Source organism: Terrapene carolina, unplaced genomic scaffold (genome assembly GCF_002925995.2).
Source record: "Terrapene carolina triunguis isolate 2854851 unplaced genomic scaffold, T_m_triunguis-2.0 Scaffold194, whole genome shotgun sequence".
Lineage (NCBI taxonomy): Eukaryota > Metazoa > Chordata > Testudines > Emydidae > Terrapene > Terrapene triunguis.
In genome coordinates, this window is record NW_020664545.1 from 8,438,589 (window position 1) to 8,459,843 (window position 21,255).

Sequence of the window (21,255 nt, forward strand, 5' to 3'; positions counted from 1 at the left end):
TGGAGCATTGCCAGAGTTGCACGTAAGGTATTAATCCGGGGAAGGTGATCGCAGCTCTGCTGGCTCTTCGGGTTTCTGTTTCCCTGGACGGCTCTTGCCGTCTCTGATTGCAAGGATCCTCCCTCAGGACGCTGGGCTTTGGTGCGGATTTCAGTCCTGCTGCGGTTTAGGCCGCCTGTCCAGGCAGGCAAAGGAAGCAGCCGTTTGCTCTGCTTTCTTGTTCCTGGAGTGGAAGTATGGTCCAGTGGTTAGGGCATTACCTTGAGACTTGTGTTCGGGAGCCTGCGCTTCCAGAGACTTCCTCTGTGACCTTGGGCGAGTCATTTTATTTTTCTTTGCCTCAGTTTCCCCCCCCAGTCCATTGTGGATAATAGCCCTGCCCTACCCTGTTGGTGGAAGGGGAAACTGAGGCACAGAGGTGGGGAGTGACTCACCCACAGGGGTGTTGGGATGGATAAATACACTACGGATCGTGACGCGCTCGTACTATGGGAACGGGGACCAAATAAGTACTTAAAACGCCTAGAATGGAACAAAACCCCCCATTGCTGAGAATTGTAGCAACTGCTCTGGACTGTCTAGCAGCAGGGGCTGTGTCTGGAATTCGCTCCCAAGAGTCTCACCAGGGCTCTCGGACATGCATCAGATCCACTGGTCTGAGCAAGACTTGGCCAGATCCCTAAGGTGCGTCGAACACCCAACGGTGCAGCCCAAGTACCATAAATCCGTTTTCTTCACCTATCAGTCTGGGACAGTAGGAGCAGGTTGGTGTCCCTGGAACAGCTGAGAAAGAGTTGAGCCAGCTTAGACCATTGCCGTTGCCCTAGGGGCTGAGGAAGGAGAGAAGGAAGCCTTCTGCTCCGTGGAGGAGCCATGTGAAGAACAGGAGAGGGCTATGTGGGTAGACGGTGGCAACAGGCGGCCTCGTTACAGATGCATCCCCATCCTCTGCTACTGGGTTTGGTGGGGAGGTCAGGCAGGCAGGGGAGAAGTGGCTCCACGCAGCCTGAAAATGGATTGAGCTCTGCACGTCGGGTGGCAAACGGCGTGAAGGTCAATGTCCATTGGCCTGGGCACTCGCTGTGTGTCTGCGCTTAGCAGAGCGGAGTGTCGTCCTGCGAGGCAAAAACTCGAAGAAGAAGATGCAGCTAAACCCGAGCCTGGTGCCACTGGAGGAAACCACGCGGATGCGTGGTTTCCAGGTGGAATTACTTGTGAAAGATTGGACCTGCGCTCCTCCAGCCATCTAGCATGGACTGCGTCATTGCAAGCTTCCCATCCGCACTCAGCCGATGGGTCCTTCCCCTAGAACGGGAGGGGTCACCTCTACGAATGAGCCAAGTCTAGTCCTCGTGGCCCACTCACGATTTAGTCTCTCTGCCAGTGGGGGAGGCTCTACCTGCGCCATGGGCACCTGCCCTACCGCAAGTACATGCCCTCTTCCAAAGGCAGCAGCTGGTGAAGGCCCTTGACCGGTGTTGGCCTGCCCGGACTGTCATCTGTTGAGTCAGATGCTGAAGGTTCCATATCCCCTTATTGACCCCCAGTCATCCAGCCCCACCCCTGTTCTCAATAGCCATGTAGTTTAGGGGGAGAGACAGCATGTCCCAGCGGGTTCTACTTCCAGTTCTGCTTCTGACCCACTGAGTGGCATCAGGCCCCGCTGTCTGTGTCTTCCTCCGCCGCCCCATAGCTGTCTGGTCCATTTAGACTGTAAACACTCTGGGGTAGGGGCTGTCCCTCACTGCCTGTTCAGGGCCTGGCACATGGGGGCCCTGATCTCATGGGGTCTTTGGGAGATGGAGGGCTTCCAGATCCTTGCCATTCCCAGGCGGGGCCCAGCGCTTTGCTACACAAGAGCTGGGGCCTTTATAGGTCTCTCTCTCTTTCTGCACCTCGGGTGGCGTCACCCCCCCTCTGTAATTGTCTCCGATTGCAGTGAAGGGTGGAATTAGCTTTCGATGGCTCCTGATTGAACAGAGAGCGGAGCCGCCCGCCGAACAATCCCACCGACAATGCATGAGCGGGAGCAGGCAGTTATCTCATAAGTGGAGCAGTTACCGCTTGTCGCCCGCGCAGGGTCGCCTAAGAGGGGGTCATTTCACAGGATTGAGTTCCCCGAGGGCCATTTTCTCACTTACACTGAGGGCATTTATACGTCTCTCCATGTGAAGGGGCCTCGGACTGGGGGAAGTGACATAGGAACAGTTAGACTGGGTCAGCCCAAAGGCCCATCCAGCCCAGGATCCTGTCTTCCAGCAGCGGCCAATGCCAGGTGCCCCAGAGGGAATGAACAGAACAGGGAATCACCAAGTGATCCATCCCCTCTCGCCCATTCCCAGCTTCTGGCAAACGTGCTGCTCGAGCATTGGCTGTAGTGGAAATGAGAATCCGATCCTGGCTGTTTAGTTGCCTGACGTTTTTGTCAACATTTGCAAACTTCCTGCTGCGTTGACAGGGCTGCTGCATTTCTTGCACACGATCGTGTTTATCCCCCTGCTCATCTCTGCATGCTTCCTTCGGCGGCTCAGCCTTAAACATCTAACTCCACGGAGGTGACTCCTCACCCGTGAACTGTCTGAAATCCCAGGTTCCTGACTGCTCTGAGCCATTTCCGCACTTCCGGCCTGGTTCGATCCATCCTCCTGGCACGGCCTCCCTTCAGAGCTTTCTCTGGCTTCGTTTCGCAGGGCTCCCTGCTGTACTTTCCAATACAGCGACCTCGGCTTGAGTGTGAACTATTTGTTCAAATTGCACGCTGAGAGGGGGGGCCGCTGCTGCCTCCCTGAGATGTGCGTACGCGGCTTCAAGGCCAAGGGAACTTCCAGCCCCCAATTTGCCGGGCTGCTGGAAGCGTTCTAGCAGAGTTAGCAGCTCTCCGCCTCGAAGGTGGGGAGAGGCGGAACGAAGGGGCCTGCGAGGCTGGCGTTTGTGGTGGGGGTTCAGGCCTCAGCACAGAGGTGGGTACGGACTCAGGACCCGGTAACTGAGTTTATTCCAATTAGCGAAGGTGCACCGCGAAAGCAGGGTGCTATGGAGCCTGTACAAGCTGAACCAGGGCCGTAGCAACCAAGAACGTGGCCCCCTCCGAACGGTGGCCCCCTCCGAACATATGTCCGGGCGGGGCCCCTTACAATGCAGAAACTGGAATGCGGTATTTATTTTGCCACTTTTAGGGGCCCCCTTCCTTGCGGGGCCCCCTCCGGTCGGAGGGTACGGAGGGCGCTCGCTACGCCTCTGAGCTTAACGTAGAGGTTTCCACTGAAGTGGGACATGCCGGCCCCGGGCCCGAGAGAAAACGTTTGCCCCCTGCACGGCAGGTGAAGAGCAACGAGGCTTTTGCGGGGGGGGGGGGTTCACGCTGCCCTGGCTTCCCCGCCCTTCAGCTGCTTTCTGAGCATTGCAGGGGACTCGTTACCGTTTGTTGTCCGAAGCAATCTGAGCGCGGGGCTCTGCCAGGGGCTTGCCGGCTGGGCCTGTCTCTTAAGCCAACGTTTTCCTAAGTGGCCAGCGATCTGGGGTCTCTACGATTAAGTGACAGGCTGGGGAAAAAGCTCTCTGCGGGAGAGCAGCCGCCGTGGGGCCAGGCACTTGGGAGAAAGCGAGGAGCCCTCTCCCATTGATCGCCCCCTCCCCGCCCCTTCGCCTGGGCACCATCCACCAAACACTGGATCCGAGGGGGAGGGAAGGTTTGATTAATGCTGAGCACTAAGTAAACAAAGAGGGGACATCCCCCCCCCCCCTCCAGCAGCCCCCGGCAGAGGCAGAGCAGTGTTCGTCACTGAGCGCGTCCATCAAACGGAAATCGCAGGCAACTTCCCCTGAGACCGTGTCATCTCCAAGAGGGATTAGCTCTGTCACTTCCCTGCGGGCTCTCTCTTCACCCCCCACCACCCCCAGTGGTGCATGCATCAGGCCAGCAGCCAGAGAGCCCCACAATGATGCTGTTACCCCCTTTTGACCTGAGCGATTGGCCAAAGTTATGGGCCTTGCAGGTTGTTTCTGCTACTGATGGAGTCAGGTATATGCAATCCTGTTTACTTGCAACATACAAACGTCTTGTTTCCCCAAGCGCACAAGGAACCGAACAGCAGGAGGGAGTTTCTTTGCTTGCAGCTCCAAGCCTCTTTCAGCCAGTCCTCTGCCCAAAAAGCGCTCCCTAGGTTTTTCCCAAGGGTCGCGCCTCCAGCACTTGTGCAGGCTGGGCCTGGCGCTTCCTTGCTGCTGCCTTCTCTGGGTCTGTTTCTCTCCCAGACACACACACACCCTTCACCAAACACACCCCACGTGGCCCTTCTGCCCATGTGGTTCTAATTCCTGAGCCTGTGTTGTGGTTTGAGGCCCCCATTGTCTCTTACTTTTAGCCCAAATGAAGGGTGGTGGCTACACTCCCTCGTTCCAATGGGGTTTAGCCCAACCTATCGCAATATTTGACCCCCTCTTCCAATGGATTTGAGCAGGAGGCAGGGGTGCTGTGTAAGGGCCCATGTGGCAGCAGCTGGGACAGGGTGCACGCCGTGGGCCGAGTTTGCCAGTTCTCTAGTTTTGAAAGAGGCTGAGGGGCTTCCGGATCCTTGGCTGTTGCTGGGGGCTATTCAACAACTGCTGTGGCCCACCTCCGAGGAGGCTGCATTGCAGTGGTGAACAGTGACCTCACCCCCACGGTGCCCGAGTCTTTCCCCACTGCCTTCCCCTTGCCAGAGTCTTTCCCTGCCGTGCGTAGGTACACACCAGAGTATGGACGCAGCCTGCAATGTAGCTACACCTACCCTGCCGGCTGCTGCCAGTGTAGATAAGGCCTCGTCGTAGGGTTGGTCTCTCTCTCGCTCTGTCTCATGCAACATCAAACCAGCCCTGTTTGATTTGCGTGTTTTCAGCCGTGGTCCCCTGGCGCTGCCTCTTCCCTTTCATCTCCGTTTCCTTTGCAGAGCTGAATGGAGAAGACGGTGATTTGCAAATAACTCTCCGGGCTGCGCATTGGTGCCTACGCCAGACAAGGCATCTGGGCTTGTCTGTCTGTTTATGCGACCGGAATAGCTTTACAACAGGGGTTCTCAAACAGGGGGTCGCGAGCTGTTACCCTCTACCCCAAACCCCGCTTGCCTCCAGCATTTATAATGGTGTTAAATATATTCAAAAGGGTGTTTATTTTCTTAGGGGGCTCGCACTCAGAGGCTTGCGATGTGAAAGGGGTCACCAGTACAAAAGTTTGAGACCCACTGCTCCCTGTTTGATCTGCAGCAGGTCCCAGGGAGGGCGACTGTATGATCCCACACCAGTGCAGGTCACTACAGCGCACCCAGCCAGTTCTGTCCGTACTATATATTTGCCCCGAGGAGGCAGTGTGGTCTAGTGGCTAGGGCGCGGGACTAGCAGTCAAGGACTCCTGGGTTCTGTTCCTGGCTAGACCTACTGTGGGAACTTGGGTGAATTGTTTCCCTGTCTACAAAACGGGGATAATGACTCTGACCTGCTTCATAGGTGGGGCCCGTAAAGCTTAATCAAGAATGCCTGTAAAGTACTTTGAGATCCTCAGATGCAAGGTGCAAATTATTACGGGTATGGGTGGGCTAAGCTGGCGGTGATGTGTGAGGGGTAACTGGGGGTAAAGACTATATGGGGGGCTGTTTCCTCCCCGCCGTGCACCTGTGCGTGCCCATAAATGACCACTCCAGGCGTGTGGGAGTGGGGTGGCTGTATCCGAGAGAGCCTCATGGCCTCACTCGTTACTGAGTCACAGTAGCTTTATGAACCAGTGGGATTCCACAGAACCGGAGTCACACCAGGACATCTCCGGCGTGAACCAAGCACACCGTTGAGGCTGGAAGTCAGTGTAAGTTAACAGCTCAGACTCCCTTAGATCTGCCTTTGAATTTGGCCCGATGATGGGTCTCTTCTTGACATCCGTCCTCGCTCGCAGGGGGGAATTCTGATCTCAGTGATGCTGGTAAACCCCATTGACCGCCAGGAAGTGACGCCGGCTTGACACCGAGATCAGAACCCCGGGCCAGTGGCTGGTGCTTCCCCGGGGCCAGGAGACTGGCCGCTTTCTGCACAGTTGCTGTTGTAGAGTTGTGTTCCGTGTGTGTGTGGCTGGTTGGGAGTGGGGGCTGGTTTTCCCTCCTCCCCGCCTCTGTGAATCTGCTTTGCTTAAGACCATTGAGAAATCTATAGGGAAATGAATTGATTTTTAGTTCAGAAACGTTGATAAAAATGGAGCCATCTGTCTTGGATGGTTTAGACCCAACAAATCCTGCATCTGTCTTGGATGGTTTAGACCCAACAAATCCTGCATCTCGGCAGGGGGTTAGAGTCGCTGACCCTTGCGGTCCCTGCTGACTCTCTGGTTCTATGACCCAGCCTAGCACTTCAGCATGTGTTGAACTTCAAGCACATCTCAAGCCCTCTCAGTCAGTGGTACCAGGCACGGGCTGGAAGGGAAGTTCACACTTCCGCCCTTCGCTAGGCTGGGACCAGAGTGCTCAACTCCTTTGCAGGATCGAGCATTTAGGGCTCAATCCCAGGCGGGGCCAGTCTGCCCCCCACCCCCGCCAGCTGCACTCAACCCCTGGCAGAATTAGGCCCTTACACTTGCCAGTGACAGCAAAGCGAAGGGTCTGGTTCTCTGACTGGGTACAAGTCCAGCACTGCTCCTGATTTACACCACCTGAGGCAAGAGCCAGGCTCTGAGAGTTTGAGGCTGCAACTTGGTCCTTAACCTCTTCCTCATCCTTTTCCCCCAGCCCACCCCTTCAGGCCCTCCCCCTTACGGCAGCGACAGCCTGGGGCAGCGAGTTCTGACCCCTGGAGCAAAGGAGACCGCAAATCAATCAGTTTAATCTCCAGTTTAGAATTTCCCGGCTGCAGGGAAGTGCCCCGTTCAAGGCGAGTTGGCTGATCGCTGATGCTGTTTATTAGTCTCGCTTAAACCACCCAGGGCTTTGATGGTCTTTTCCCAGCTGCCCGCAGCAGCCTTTTGAACCGAGCCGAGCAAAGCTGCGTGTGCGTGTGTGTAGATACCCATCAGCTCCGTTTGTGGCCGCAGCGAAAGGGAGGCGAGGAAGCTGTGTCCACAGCCGTGCCTTCGCATGGGGATCGCATCAAAGGGTGACACGTAACGTTTACAGGTGGGATCGGAGGAGACGAGCAATAAAAGACTTAATTAGAATCAGGTTTCAGAGTAGCAGCCGTGTTAGTCTGTATCCGCAAAAAGAACAGGAGTACTTGTGGCACCTTAGAGACTAACAAATTTATTAGAGCATAAGCTTTCGTGGGCTACAACCCACTTCTTTAGAATCAGGGCGCTGACATTTGGGTTTTACAGTCATCCGAAAGGTTGCGGCTCCCCTGATCCACGAGCAGCCGAGGGCTTCTGCTGTCAAAGCCGCTTGTGATTTCTGCTGCGTGGCTTCATTAATTCACAGCTGCCAGCCTCTCCTGTACACCTGCCCTCCCGTACGAGCGCCTATTGGCTTCCAGACATTGATAAGGGAGCGGCACTCCACAGCGTCTCGGGGCTTGCCATGCTCCACACGGTGTGTCTGACAAGAGAGAAAAGGGGATGGAGTGGAGTCTGACACCACCCCACAGGCTCATAGTCACAGCAATTAAGCCTTACCCACGCACTGGGTCAGTCTCATTATCCTGGAGGGGAAACTGAGGCACAGAGCGGGGCCAGGACTTGCCCCAGGCCACCCAGTGAGACCGTGGTAGAGTCAGGAACAGAGTCAAGCTCTCCTGACCCCCCCTCTCCTGTGCGTTCACTGCTGGACCATGCGGCTGTCACCGTTCCCGTTACAAACCCAGGGTCAGATTCTCAGCTGCTGGAGCTCCGGCGAATTACACCAGCTAAAGAGCAGGGCCCAGGTTTTTCTTGGGGGTTAGCTCAGTGGTTTGAGCATTGGCCTGCTAAACCCAGGGTTGTGAGTTCAATCCTTGAGGGGGCCATTTAGGGTTCTGGGGCAAAAATCTGTCTGGGCTTTGGGCAGGGGGTTGGACTAGATGACCTCCTGAGGTCCCTTCCAACCCTGATATGCTATGATTCTATGAACTCCATTGAACCCCCCTGGCCTGGATCCTGGATCAGTGGGGGTAGGGAAGGGCTCCCAGGGGCAGGTTATCCCACATCTGGGTTTTCTTGCCACTTCCTCTGAAGCATCTGGTGTTGGTCATGGCCCTCAGGTCGGATCGGTCCAGCCAGGCTGACGTTCTTGTGACCGGGCACGCAGCGTTTGCAACAGGGTGTCACCCCCATGCTGCCGCCGGCTGGAGACGTGGCAGTGTCATGGCACAAAACAGCGTGACACAAGGACAGTGTGGCCGAGCCCCGAGCTTCAGAACTCCATGAGATTGTTGAGTGAGGGCTTTAGAAGAATAAATGTTGGGTTCTTTTTATTTCCCTTCTGGCTTTTGAGCTTTCCGGGTACCCTTGCGTCACGTTGTCAAGCTTTTCTCTGCAACCACAAGGGCTTGAAACTTACTTTCCCTCTGGAAGCTGAGATTCTCCAGCAATCGCATCATTCCAGCAGCTGGGGCTTTAAGGAAAACACTAGAGATCATGATAAACTCACAAATAGACTGTGCTGCAATGGTCTTTGTGGCTCGTCCCAAGGACCCCAGCTGCGCCTCTGACCCAGTTCATCTCGCTGCTAGGGGTGTCAGAGACTCCTAGGAGTGTAGAACGTGGGAGGTGTCCTGGTCCATATTAGTTTTTATGAAAGTTGTATACATTTCTCTGCGGGTTTGGTGGGTATTGTATTGCTGACACATCCTGTAGTAACCCAGGCCAGGGGCTGTAGACAGAAGTAGACCAATACTTCCAATAGCTAACCACTCCCCAGTAATTAAAGGACAAAGCAGAGAGCCTACTGCTTTCAAGTCTAACCTGACCCCCCCACTTCCCCTGCTCCAGTTTGGAGCAGGTTCAGGGTCTCAGGAAGTTCAAGGAACTTTGAATTGGATCGAGGACAGCCTGTGAACTCAGAGTCCGACACTGGCTAAGGCCTGGTCTACACTACGACTTTAATTCGGATTTAGCTGCGTTAATCCGAATTAACCCTTCACCCGTCCACACTACAGAGCCAGTTAATTCGAATTAAAGGGCACTTAGAATCGATTTTTGTACTCCACCTCGACGAGCGGAGTAGTGCCTAAATCGATTTTGTTAATTCGAATTAGGGTTAGTGTGGCCGCACACCACCGAATTACTGTGGTTAAAGTAATGGGGTAGTGTGGCCGCACACCACCGAATTAATGTGGCTAAAAACCGAATTAATGTGCTTAGTGTGGCCGCGCACAATCGAATTTATACAACCTGTTTCCCAAATTCGAATTATCTACATTCGGATTAATCCTGTAGTGAAAGATGCCGGCTGAGCCTCCGACTCAGAAGAGGGGGCTGGGGCAAGTGGAACCCACATAAGGAGGCAAGGCGCGTACAAGAATGAGGTGAGATAAGATGCATTTGGGGTCTTATTTTAGCCCTTTTCTCGCTGAGTGGGATGTTCCTGTGGGTAGAGGAGCCCAGCTCTGCTTGGAACAAGCTGGTCTCGGTCGCTGCGTTTAGCAGCTGTCACGGCTCCCAAAGAGGATTTTAGAGCAGGGGCCAAACCCCGCTGGCCGAGCTGGAGGCAATACAGCTGGGAAGCAGGGGGGTGCTGTACCCTGGTGGGCCGGTCAAATGGAGAGTGCACGGTGGGGTTCCACTCAGAGGAATGCAGGTGTGGGCCCATCCACTGGGCGTGTGTCAGAGCCACGCTCGCAGGTCGCGCTGCACAACGCCTGCTTGTGCAACAGACCTTGGAGCCGATGAGGGCCTTTTACACAACCACCTTTCCTGCATACCGGTCACAGGCATGCAGGAGTCCCTCCAGCCCAAAGCCAGCCCCCCAGAACAGCCAGAAGAGGCATTTTGTTCTGTTCCCCTCGTCTACTAATTCACACACTTGCAATTAAACCTGACTTGAAACGTGCAGTCAAGGCTCCATCGTCCCCTGCCCCGTTGTGTTTGTGGTTGCTAAGACAAGGCTTGAGCCCTAGCCCCACTGTTCAGAAGCCCTGCCGGCCCCCGGGGACTGATCAAAGAGCCAGGTTTCAACTCCCTGCTCCCCCACTGCGTTAAGCCAGAGCCTTATCTTAAGAGAAAAGGGGCTTAGGGCTCGTGGGACCCGGACTTGTCTTCTCTGCCAGGCAGTTTGCAGGATCAGTGTGTGCGTGTGCGTGCTGTCTCACACACATGGACTTGTTTTCATTCACCAGCACCCTCTCTCTCTCTCTCGCAGCCAAGCAGCCGTCTAGGAGCAGTATTGTACGCCGAGACACCCGGCCTTTTTAATGACTTCACCGTTAGACTTTCACATGCCACTTGAGTTTTGTCGCAATTGAAACACTCGCACAGATCACCCCCAATGGCACATCCCCTTCTTTGCCCCCAGAACCGCCCCCTCCCAAAGCAATTGTGTCCCAAGCCGGAGCAGGGATGGCTGGGTTCCCAGCTCCAGCTCTGATCTTGGGAGCTGCCCCGGCCTCGTTCCCCCACGCAGGGGAGAATCGGACAGAACAGCCATCGCCAAAACACAAAGTCATGTCCATAGGGTCATTCTGTCTTGGGTTTCTTGCCTCAGCTGGGAGTTTCCCAAGGCTTCTCGGGGAGCTGTCCGGAGTGCTGAAATCCTTCTTGGCTTGGGCATCGAAGCAAGACTTCAAAGGAAGAACAGTACAGAGGCATTCCCCCCTCGCTACCCCCCCCCCCCCCACACCCTGCCTTAGAAACTCTTCTCTTTCCCCTATAAGTCTGTGACTTTCAGTATACCAGAGGGGATTGAGACGCTCAGTTCCCATTCATTCGAATGGGAATCGGGAGTCCAAAGCCCTTAGACAGCTTGGAAAATCTCCGCTTAGAGCTGATCTCCAGGGATTTTGTTCCCTAAACACTTGGATCCCACATACATTTTAAGGACTGACTAGATTCCCTCCCCCCCCCCGCCCACACACACACACCCGGCTCCCCCATTAGTGTCATTATTTGTATTCCAGGGCCCCCCAAAGACTCCAGTGCAGGGAGCTGAATGAACAGACACTACTGCCCCAAATGTATCCGGATAGCACCTAGTGACCCCCATTGAGATTGCAGCCCCTTTGCGCTAGGCGCTGTACATACACCAAGCAGGAGACAGTCCCTGCCCCGGAGAGCTTGCAATCTAAATAGACAAGACAGACAAAAGGTGGGAGGGGAGACGGAGGCACAGAGTCAGGGAGAGACCCCAGTTGTCCTGGGTCCTAATCCGGTGCCTCAGCCATGACCCCTCGACATTGAGATGAGCGGAGCTTCACCCACAGCACAGAGGCTCAGGCAGTTCCCTCGCTGCTGGCCGGGCTAGCAGGGCTGAGCCCTGCCTGGGGTGGGCTTTGCTGGCACGTTTGCTGAAGGAAGGGGTTACCTTGAGCAAGAGTCCCTTCAGCGCCTCTCGGAACTCCCTTCTCACCAGGCAGTAGAGGATGGGGTTGAGGCAGCTGTTGGTGTGAGCCAGGCACACGGTGACGGGGAAGATGTACGCCTGGGTGTTGTAGAAGGCTTCCGTGAAGGGCACCAGGTTGAATTTGATGAAGATGCCCCAGGCCGTCAGGGCTTGGTTGGGGAGCCAGCAGATGAAGAAGGAGAGCACCACGATGGTGACCGACTTGGTGACCCGGGATCTCGTCTTGGGGTTGCTGCTGCTCATCCTCCTCCTGCTCAGGAACCGGAGGAGGAGGATGTAGCAGGCCGAGATGATGGCCAAGGGGATGACAAAGCCCAGCAGGACCTTCTGGGTCTGGTACAAGCCCAGCAGGAACTGGGGGTCGATGTTTTCCAGCTCCGGGAACTTGACCAGGCAGAGCTCATCCCCGGAGACCCTATGGGTGGTGGAGAAGATGGCGTGTGGCAAGGTGGCTAAGGCGGCAAAGAGCCAGATGATGGCACTGGCCACCTTAGCCAGGCGCCTGGAGGAGGAGCCCTGGTCGGCCTTGAGGGACGACACCACTGAGCAGTAGCGGGCCACGCTCATGGCGGTGAGGAAGAAGACGCTGGCGTACATATTCAGGGCCGAGACCGAGGAGATCAGCTTGCACATGGCCTTGCCGAAGGGCCAGCTGAAATCCAGGGCCGTGTCCACCGCCCAGAAGGGCAAGGTCAGGACAAACTGGAAGTCGGTCACCGCCAGGTTGAGCACGAAGCAAGTCACGCTGGACCTCCTCCGGCGGCGCCTGGAGCCCAAGAGGAAGAACACCAGCAGGTTGCCCAGCAGCCCCAGGGTGCAGACGGCGGAGTAGACAACCGCGATAGCGATCCGGGTGGCTTGGGGGCCGTCCGAAGGCAGGAAGGAGACCAGGTCCGCCAGGCTGTGATTGGAGATATTCCCGCTGCCTCCTGCCGGGAGTTTCTCGCCCCTGCTGCAGCAGTTGTGCTCAGGCATTGCGCCTGGACTCTCCTCGCCTTCCCTTTCCAAGCCACGGCTCTGCTTTCCGCGGCTCCCACCAAGGTTCGGATCCGATCTCTCGGCACCGCTCCGTTTGGATCCGCCTGCGGAGAGCCCCCTCCCTGCCACGCGTGGCCGGAGCACGGGAGCAGCCAAACCGCTGCCTGCTCCCCCCCCCGGCTAACTCTTTCCTCTCCTGCACCCGCTCCCTTGGCAGGGAAACAGCAGGAGAGGACGGTGCGCCGGAGCGGCTCCGGCAAGGAATCGCCGTGTGAACAGGAGCAATATTAAGGTGACTTTTACCAACGTTCCCCCGTAGGATGATTACCGTATTTCTTCTTGGCCCTACAGCAGCGCCCAGACCTCCCCCCGCCCCCGACTCGGCATCAGCGTCTCATGGTGTTTGACGCCGTCCAGACGGGTAGTCAAACGACACGCCTTGCTCGAAACGGGGGGAAACTGAGGCACGGAGCCGGGAACTGAGACCTTGGACAAAGGGCTTCCCCTCCCGCCTTTGTCTATTTAGACCGTGAGCTCCTTGGGGCAGGGACAGTCTCTCACTGCGTGTCTGGGCAGCACCTGGTGCCCCAGGGTCCATACCACCTCTAGGTGCTACTGGAATATACCTGCTAATAATCTGACTAGCTGTGGTAGGTATCTGGCCCCCCCATCACCACCGTATCTGAGCTCCTCTCACTCGTCAATGCATTGCTGTTATCCCCATTGTACAGCAGGGGGACTGGGAGATTAGGGGATGCACCCAAGGACACAAAGGACATTTGTGGCAAAGCAGGGGCTTGAACTTGTGTCTCCTGAGCTCTAGGCTAGCTCAGCCCTAACCACTGGCTCGTCTCACGAAGGGCAACGGCAAGGTGCAATATGGGTGAGAGACAAACAGAGGGTGGGGTGGGGGGCGGGAGAGGAGGCGGCCTCAGCAGCAGGAGCCTGTTTCAGTGCAGACGAGCCGGGTGCAACGCAGCCCTGTGTCTATTACTCTGTTAATACAGGTTTGCCAGCGCCTCAGACACGCTTCCACTGTTAGTTGTTGTTTGTATTGTCATAGCCCCTGTCAGGGCCCAGGACTCTGTTGCGCTAGGCGCTGTACAAACACAGAACCAAAAGGTGGTCCCTACAGTCTAAGTAAGAGAGGCCTTCCATTCCACTCCAGTTTTTAACCTGTTCCCGCTACCGTATCCCAAAGCTTGTGGCTGGGAACGGCACCAGGGATCATTGCAATGCAGCCCCCTCTGGTGTGAAATGTTGGCAGCTGATTACCAGAATATAGCAAATCTACACAGTCGTGTGTGACAGGCAGGTCCCGTTTCACACCCACTTGGCGCTGGGGATAATTCAAGTTGCAGGGCAGCGGAGAATCCGGCCCGGTGTTTCTTTATTGTTCCTGCCACACTCACTCAACTTATTCCTGATTTACACCAGCGAGGGAAGAATCTGCCCCTGCAGTTTGATCTCTTCTACCCTACCGATCAGCCAGTGTCGTCTTCAAACAACCCGTGGAAGCGAGCATTGGGGGAGGCATTTCAGTTCTCCAGGCTGAATTTCCAGGGGGGCCAGATCTTCATTTCCAGCATTCTCTGGGAGTCATTAGGAGTCAGAATGGGATACAGGGATCTTGCAAGGCTTTTTGACCCAATTTAATCCTCTGAACAAACACACCGTCTCCGGAGGAGAGATCCACTTAGCAGATAACCACTGCTCTCCCCGCACTTTAAATCCTCTACCTGTCAGATTGAAAACTGCATTCAATTTCCCCTCTTGCCCTCTTCATTTCACCTGCCAGCTTCCAGCCTGGAGAGGCTGACTGCTGGCTATTTAATCTTAAATTACACCTTTGTCAAAAGCACTTTCCGTGAGCGTTGGGGGCATGTCGCTAGCAGGGCGGTGACCAGAGCGAGCCCCCAAGCCGCTCACCTGGGTTTGATTCCTAGCCAACATGACAGTGAACTGGGCTGTTCTAAAGAGGACGGTGATCAATTGTTCTCCATGACCACTGGAAGTAGGATGATGTAATTGACTTAATCTGCAGCCAGGGAGATTTCAGTTAGATCAGGGGTCGTCAACCTTTCAGAAGCGGTATGCCGAGTCTTCATTTAGTCACTCTGATTTAAGGTTTCGCGTGCCAGTCATACATTGTAACGTTTTTAGAAGGTCTCTTTCTATAAGTCTATAATATAGAACTAAACTATTGTGGTCTGTAAAGTAAATAAGGTTTTTAAAATGTTTAAGAAGCTTCATTTAAAATGAAATTAAAATGCAGGAGCCCCCCGGACCAGTGGCCAGGACCCGGGCAGTGGGAGTGCCACTGAAAATCAGCTCGCATGCTGCCTTCGGCACGCGTGCCATAGGTTGTCTACCACTGGGTTAGATATTAGGAAAAACTTTCCAAGTCTCAGGGGAGTGAAGCTCTGGATCAGGCTCCCAAGGGAGGTGGTGGAAGCCCCGTCACTGGAGGTTTTTAGGAACAGGTTGGACAAACCCCTGTCAGGGCTGGTCTAGGTTGACTTGGTCCTGCCTCAGCGCAGGGGGCTGGACTAGGTGACCTCAGGAGGTCCCTTTCAGTCCTACATTTCTATGATTCGCTGAGCTACGCCCAGTATCAGGGGGTAGCCCTGTTAGTCTGTATCTACAAAAACAACACGGAGTCTGGTGGCACTTAAAGACTAACAGATTTATTTGGGCATAAGCTTTCGTGGGTAAAAACCTCACTTCTTCGGATGCATAGAATGAAAGTTACAGATGCAGGCATTATATACTGACACATGGAGAGCAGGGCGTTACTTCGCAAGTGGAGAACCAGTGTTGACAGGGCCAATTCAATCAGGGTGGATGTAGTCCACTCCCATTACATGACACTACGCCCAGACATTATCCTTAAATTACAGACGTCCCATAAAACATTTAGGGTCCAATCCTGAGTTGCAAGTACTCAGCACCTCTCCAAATCAGGCCCAGAACAGGTTTGCAGACAAGTTCGATTCAAACTGGGGGAGGAGCTCCCATAGATTGTGCCTTCCTGCTGCTTGTCCGCGTCATTAAAACTGCCACTAATCTTTAATTCGTAGTGCCCACGAGACACACACTGGCAGCTTCTATTGTAGCCAGGCCAGCGGCTGCGCCCCACCACGGCGCTCGGCGTAGGTGACGCGGAACAGAGCGATTGAAAGGGTCTGTTGGGGAGATCGCGCCTGCAAATAGGAACCCGGGAGGATCAGAGTGTCCTGGGAGTCTGTAGAGTTGAGCAGCCGGGGGAGAAAATTGTCTGCAAAAGAGCCGCTCTGATCAGAAAGTGCGTTTCGATTTGAGTGGATTTGATGGGGACACACTGATGTTTGATTTCCCTAGCAGTTGAGTCATGGAGGCAGTGTGACCTGCTGGACAGCGTGCTAGGAGCCATGGAGTCTGGTCCCACCACTGCCACTGACCTGCTGGCTGACCTTGGGCAAGTCACGGCCATGCTCTGTGCCTCAGTTTCCCCCAGTTATAAAACGGGGACCTCCTTCGTAAAGAGCTTTGCGTTCTGTGGATGAAAAGTGCTAGAGGAAAGCGAGGGTTCTGTGTTATTATTATTATAGTCACTTGTCAGATTGCAATTGGCAGGACTGGCTGGTGGTCAGTCCCATAAAGCCATCCAATCAGGGAACAGAAGTAATCTGCGACTTAAACAAGGAACCCTCGCAGGGTGCCATGGGTGAAATTCAGCCCATGCAGGAAGCCAGCGCGAAGGCCAGGCACAACTGAAATCCTTAAGTCTTCAAATCAGGGCCTACAGAGGACGGCAGTGACACACTGGCCGTGTGCTAGCCTTCTGCACGGGGCTGCGTTCGAATACACAGCGGGGCTGTGATGGGTTAGGGACATAGCAGTAAGTCATGGGGGATGGGTTCTGTTCTCGGATTGCATGAATTAACTACGCTCGGGCTCTGACTCAGGTTTGAGCCCAAGCCCCACTTCCGTCCACACAAATCAGTCTGACTCGGCTCAGCAAACCCTCAGGCCCAAGGTGGAGTCTGGATGTGGCAGAAGATGCTGGAGCAGGGGTGTGTGGCGTGACGTGGGACTGTGTTCTGGGCCTGCCCCAGACCAGGTGCACCGTGCGGGGGAATAAATACAACATGACTTGGGCTTTCCAGGACGCCGGGCCGGTATGGGATAATCAGCTGGCCCCGGGTAGGGTCCTACTGGACCCAAGAGTCCTTGTGGTGTAGTCTCTAAGGGTGGGTCAACACGGCCATTAACAAGAGAGGTGGGAGGGTCCCAGAGCTCCGGCCACAGCCCAAGCATCTGCACCCTTCGCCCGAGCCCTGCATGCCCTCAGCTGGACGGGCCAGCCGCGGGTGGCTGATTGCAGCGTAGACACACCCTATAAGACCAAACCTAAGAGCCCTGGAGACTGAATCTTCTGGTTATCTCCGGGCCCTGCACTGCCCTGGGGGGCAGAGGGGAGTCAGCCAGCAATGGGGGTGACTTGAACTGCTGCCCTCTAGGAACGAAGGGGACGTGCCTGCTGGGGGCCCCCTTCTGCCCCGGCCCCGACTCGCTGCTGAGCCGTGGTTGCATTTGTGACGCACGCACCTGCCTGGCCCGTGACCCTCCGCTGGGATTTGCAGCCAGGTCTCCAGCTAGGAAAGGCCGACGCCTCCTTATTCTCACTGCGCCCCCGCCCCACCTCTGTACCTGCCCCCTCCTCCTTCAGTCCCACAGGTCTGCCACTCCCAAGGACCCATGTGCCCTCAGCCCCCACCGCCCAGGAAGTGCTACCAGGGCCCTGCTCTGTTGTTCAGCCAGCTACAACCGTATGGTCCTGGACACGTTTATCCGGCCCTGCCCGGGCATCCCTCCCCCAGCTGCTCGCCCCTCCAATTCTGTGCTAGCTCGCTTCTGCTGCCCCACCCCATCCATGAGTGAGCGCCAAGGAGGACAGCGTAAAGCCGGGCGGGCACTGGTGGAGCAGGAAGCCGGGCCAGGGGAATCTGCAGGAGGAGGGAGCCCCCTCCCCCCGGTGCCCTGCCCATCCCCCATGGGGCTGATTTTTCGGAGCCTCTGCAGCTCCCATTGACTTGGGTGCTCGGTGCGTCTGACAATCCGGTCAGAGGGAGAGTGCAGGGGAAGCATCCTCGGGGGCGGGGGGGGGGGGGGGGGGGACGCCGCGGGGGGGGGGGGGGGGGGGGGTGTGGAAAGCCGCGGGCGGTCGGGTGCTGGCCTTTGGCCGTCCCAGTGTTGGCCAACCCCGTATACCTTCCTGGTTCCACCCCCGCCAAACTCCACAGCCGTTTCTTCTAAAATAGTTTATTAGGAGACGAAAACTCAGGCTTAAAAAAAACCAATCCTCATCCCCTGCCCCCAAACACAGAGAAACACCAAATATCCCAGCATCCCCCGCCGGCGCCCCCGGCCATGCGGGGCCCCCCGAGAGAATCGCAGCGTGTGCCCCACTCTAGCCAGGGACACAGGCTGCCCTGGCCCCAGCTGGATTTCGCCAGGGCCGCCCAGAGGATTCAGGGGGCCTGGGGCAAAGCAATTGCGGGGGCCCCTTCCATAAAAAAAGGTTGCAATACTAGAGGATACTATATTCTCATGGGGGCCCGGCGGGCCCGGGGCGTGGGGCAAATTGCCCCACTTGCCCCCCCCCTCCCCGCGGCCCTGGATTTCACAGGCCTCCCTCTGGGGAAGGGCTCTGAGACCCTAGGCAGGGTCAGTCGCCACCACCTCAGGGGTTCTCCCTATGCCTCCCCCCCAGGATCTTAGCCTGGGGACTAGGCTCCCCGAGGGAAGTGGGGGAGGCACCCAGGCGGGGCTCACGCTGCCTTGCTTAGGCGGTTCAGTTCCAGCATCTTAGCCCTGGCGTCCCGTCGAACTGCGCGGCCGGGGGCCCTGTGCACATGACCTCAGGCAGTGTCTCTCTCTCTCTCTCACACACACACGCACAGCTCCTGACGCTTTCCCTCTGCCTGGCGGCTAAGCCGGATCCCAGCACGGGGCCTGGTGCATCACAGCTGCCAGGTGCGGTCAGTGCTGCTTTGCTGAACTCAGGAGCAAGCTCTCGGCTCCTGAGGGGTTGTGCCCCCCGGGCTGTGCCTGGCCATTTCAACTCCCCACCCCATCCCCTCCGTGCCCCCCCAGGAGAGGCAGTGCTAGGAGCAGGCAGAGCCCGAGCCCCGACTCGCTTGCACTCCAGCCCCCTAGCCAATGTCCCCGGGGCCTTCCTTGAGTATTAACCAGCTCCCCACACCCTGGGGAGAGCAACCCGTGGTTTTCCAGCCCGTCCCCCGCCGTTTTCACAAAGGGCCCCGCTCCCCCTTGCGCCTCTCTCAGACAGGATCGGCTCCCATTGGGAAACTGCCCGGTCCCCTTCCCCGCTGCCTCTGGATCCCCCTCCTCCCCCCAGCCGCTCCAGGCTGCCCAGAAGCCTGCAAAGTGGAGCTGCAGGGCGGCCCGGTTTCTGCCCACCTCCCCGGGCCTTTGAGGGGATTCTGGGGCTATGCACCCAGAGGCCACGTGCCATGGGGCCGGGAGGGGACCGACCCATCCCTTTCCTGGACCGCTCTGTGCAGGTCCCCACCTCCCCTCCCCAAGCCGAGGGAGCACAGGGAAGAGACACAGATGTGGGGCTGGGGTGGACGGGCAGCGCTGGGATAAACGTCTGCAATCCTCAACGGGCGTCACCGAAAGGGGGGAAGGGGCAGTAGAGGAAGGGGAAATGTCAGACAATTCGCAGGGAAACCTCCCCGCCCATGGAATCTACAGGGGACCCGGCGGCAACCGTGCCCCAGCCCAGGGGGGTGGAAGGCTGGATGGGGGCCGGAGAGTCTTGTTCCCCTCCAGCTCCGGGCTGGGTGAAATGGCAACTGCCCAGGGGCCAGGCTCCCCTCCCCGGCGATTGCTGGAGCCTCCGAGGAGCCAGCTGCCCCCCCTCTTTTGACCCCCCTTTCTCTCTCACTCTCCCCACACACGCACTGCCCCACCCCACCCCGGGCAGCCCCCGAGGGCAGCACTCCCATCAGTGCCCCCACCCCCGGCCGGGGTCCTGGCCCTCCCGCTCACGCCGTCGCTGGCCGGGCACGGGGGAGGCAGCCGGGGGCGTTCACAGCTCCTCGGCCGGCTCCAGCCGCACCTGGCTCGGCTGGCTGGGCTCTGTCCAGGCCAGCGAGGCCGCCATGGGGCCGTCGTGACGCAGCCCCTCCGAGTCCGAGTGTCCGTCCTGCGGCAGGGCCCCGGTCCCGTTGGCCTGGGGAGCCTCTGCCCGGGGCCTGGCGAGCGCCTGGCTGCTGAGGAATTTGCGGAGGACTCCCCGGGGCTCGCCCTGGGCCTCGCCGGCGTACTCCGTCCACACGGGGTTCTCTGGCTCCTGGGGGCTCTCGGCGCCGTCCTTCATCAGGGCATAGACCACCCGGGAGGAGGCAGCGTTATGGAGAGACCTGGAGAACACTGCCACGGGGGAGCAGAGGGGGCACAAGCCCAATCAGTGGGGGGTCTCCCAGCGCCAGCCGCCCAGCACCATTCAGCAGTGCCCCTCCCCCCCGCCCTTCCCCCACAAGTTGTGAGAATCATTCCGCACCCCATGGTTCTTTACAGGGCACGGAAATTGCTCCACCCAGCACTACCATGCAGCCACCTCTGGGGTGGAACCGGACATCTGCATAACAGTATACGGCAATGCTGCCTCGGGATTGTGTTTCCCCCAGTGCTGAAATGCAGCCACCTCTGGGGTGGAACCGGACATCTGCATAACAGTATACGGCAATGCTGCCTCGGGATTGTGTTTCCCCCAGTGCTGAAATGCAGCCACTTCTGGGGTGGAACGCGGCGACTGCTTAACAGCTCGCAGCAACCCCGCAGTGCTCTGCGGCCCCAGGAATTAAAAAGAGCCAATGTCTAGTGAAAGCTCCATGGGGCATTTAGGAAGGCAGGGCTACCCAGGTTGGCATTCAGACTGCAAAAAAAAGTGCCAGGGGAATTTTTATTAAACCAAATTTTAATGTAAAGCCCTTGGGTTTTACTTTGATTGGGAAGACGGCAGCTTCCCAGCCCAGCCCCTGAATGGCGGGGGCGGGGGTACTGCCTGTGGACAAGGGCTTAGCTTCAGCCCTGCTTACCCCGCCACCGATGTCATCTCACATCAGTATCCTCCTGGTGTTACATACTGGGAAACTGAGGCACGGACCTGGGGACAGTGCCTTGGTCACCCAGCGAGTCATGGCAGAGCCGGGCTTGAAAGGAGCTGTCCTGTCTCCCAGACCTTAACCACAACACCGTCCATTGCCCGTAGGTCTGTGCAGGACCCCTCAGCTCCCAGGGAGCAGCCGGCATGTTGTGGACCCCTGAACTCCCACTGCATTCTGCACATTACCAGCACGTACCTCTCACCGGCCCAAAGTCACCTTCCGGCTCCGCTTTATTGGGGGCAAAGGGGCTGATGGAGGGGAAGACGATCAGGGCGAAGGAGAGCAGCAGCACCTGCGAGTCGGAGGGAGAGAGACGTCAGCTGGTCCCTCCGATAGTCATGGTCTCCTGCCCCACCCCCGTCTGTGGGTTGGGGGGGCAAGAGTAGGGGAACTTGGGTACCAGCCAGAGGACCTACTTCAACTTCCCTAGGGACACTGGGAGCAGGTCATGAGTCTGTGTCTGTCTGTCTTCCATCCCCATTCATACCACAATGTCTGTCTGTCTGTCTGTCTGTCTATCCATCTCCATCCTCAGTCTGTCTATCCATCCATCCATCCATCTCCATCCATACTCCTCTGTCTGTCCATCCATCCCCATTCATACCCCAATGTCTGTCTGT

General features: G+C 57.0%; 2 protein-coding genes across 2 annotated transcripts in view; both read right to left on the reverse strand.

Annotated features, from left to right (window-relative positions):
* Positions 1–11,327: 11,327 nt before the first annotated feature.
* LOC112108647 (relaxin-3 receptor 1-like) lies at positions 11,328–12,452 on the reverse strand. Its single transcript, XM_024202847.2, has one exon. It carries the CDS (start codon positions 12,450–12,452, stop codon positions 11,328–11,330), a length of 1,125 nt encoding a protein of 374 aa, XP_024058615.2.
* Positions 12,453–19,422: 6,970 nt separating this feature from the next.
* Positions 19,423–21,255, reverse strand: part of CREB3L3 (cAMP responsive element binding protein 3 like 3) — a 14,974-nt gene continuing 13,141 nt past the window's right edge. Inside the window, exons 8-9 of the mRNA XM_029912287.1 lie at positions 20,831–20,927; positions 19,423–19,898 (exon numbers count right to left, since the gene is read on the reverse strand). Coding sequence (XP_029768147.1) covers positions 19,555–19,898; positions 20,831–20,927 — 441 coding nt within the window. The 3' untranslated portion in view covers positions 19,423–19,554. The remainder of the gene's footprint in view (positions 19,899–20,830; positions 20,928–21,255) is intronic.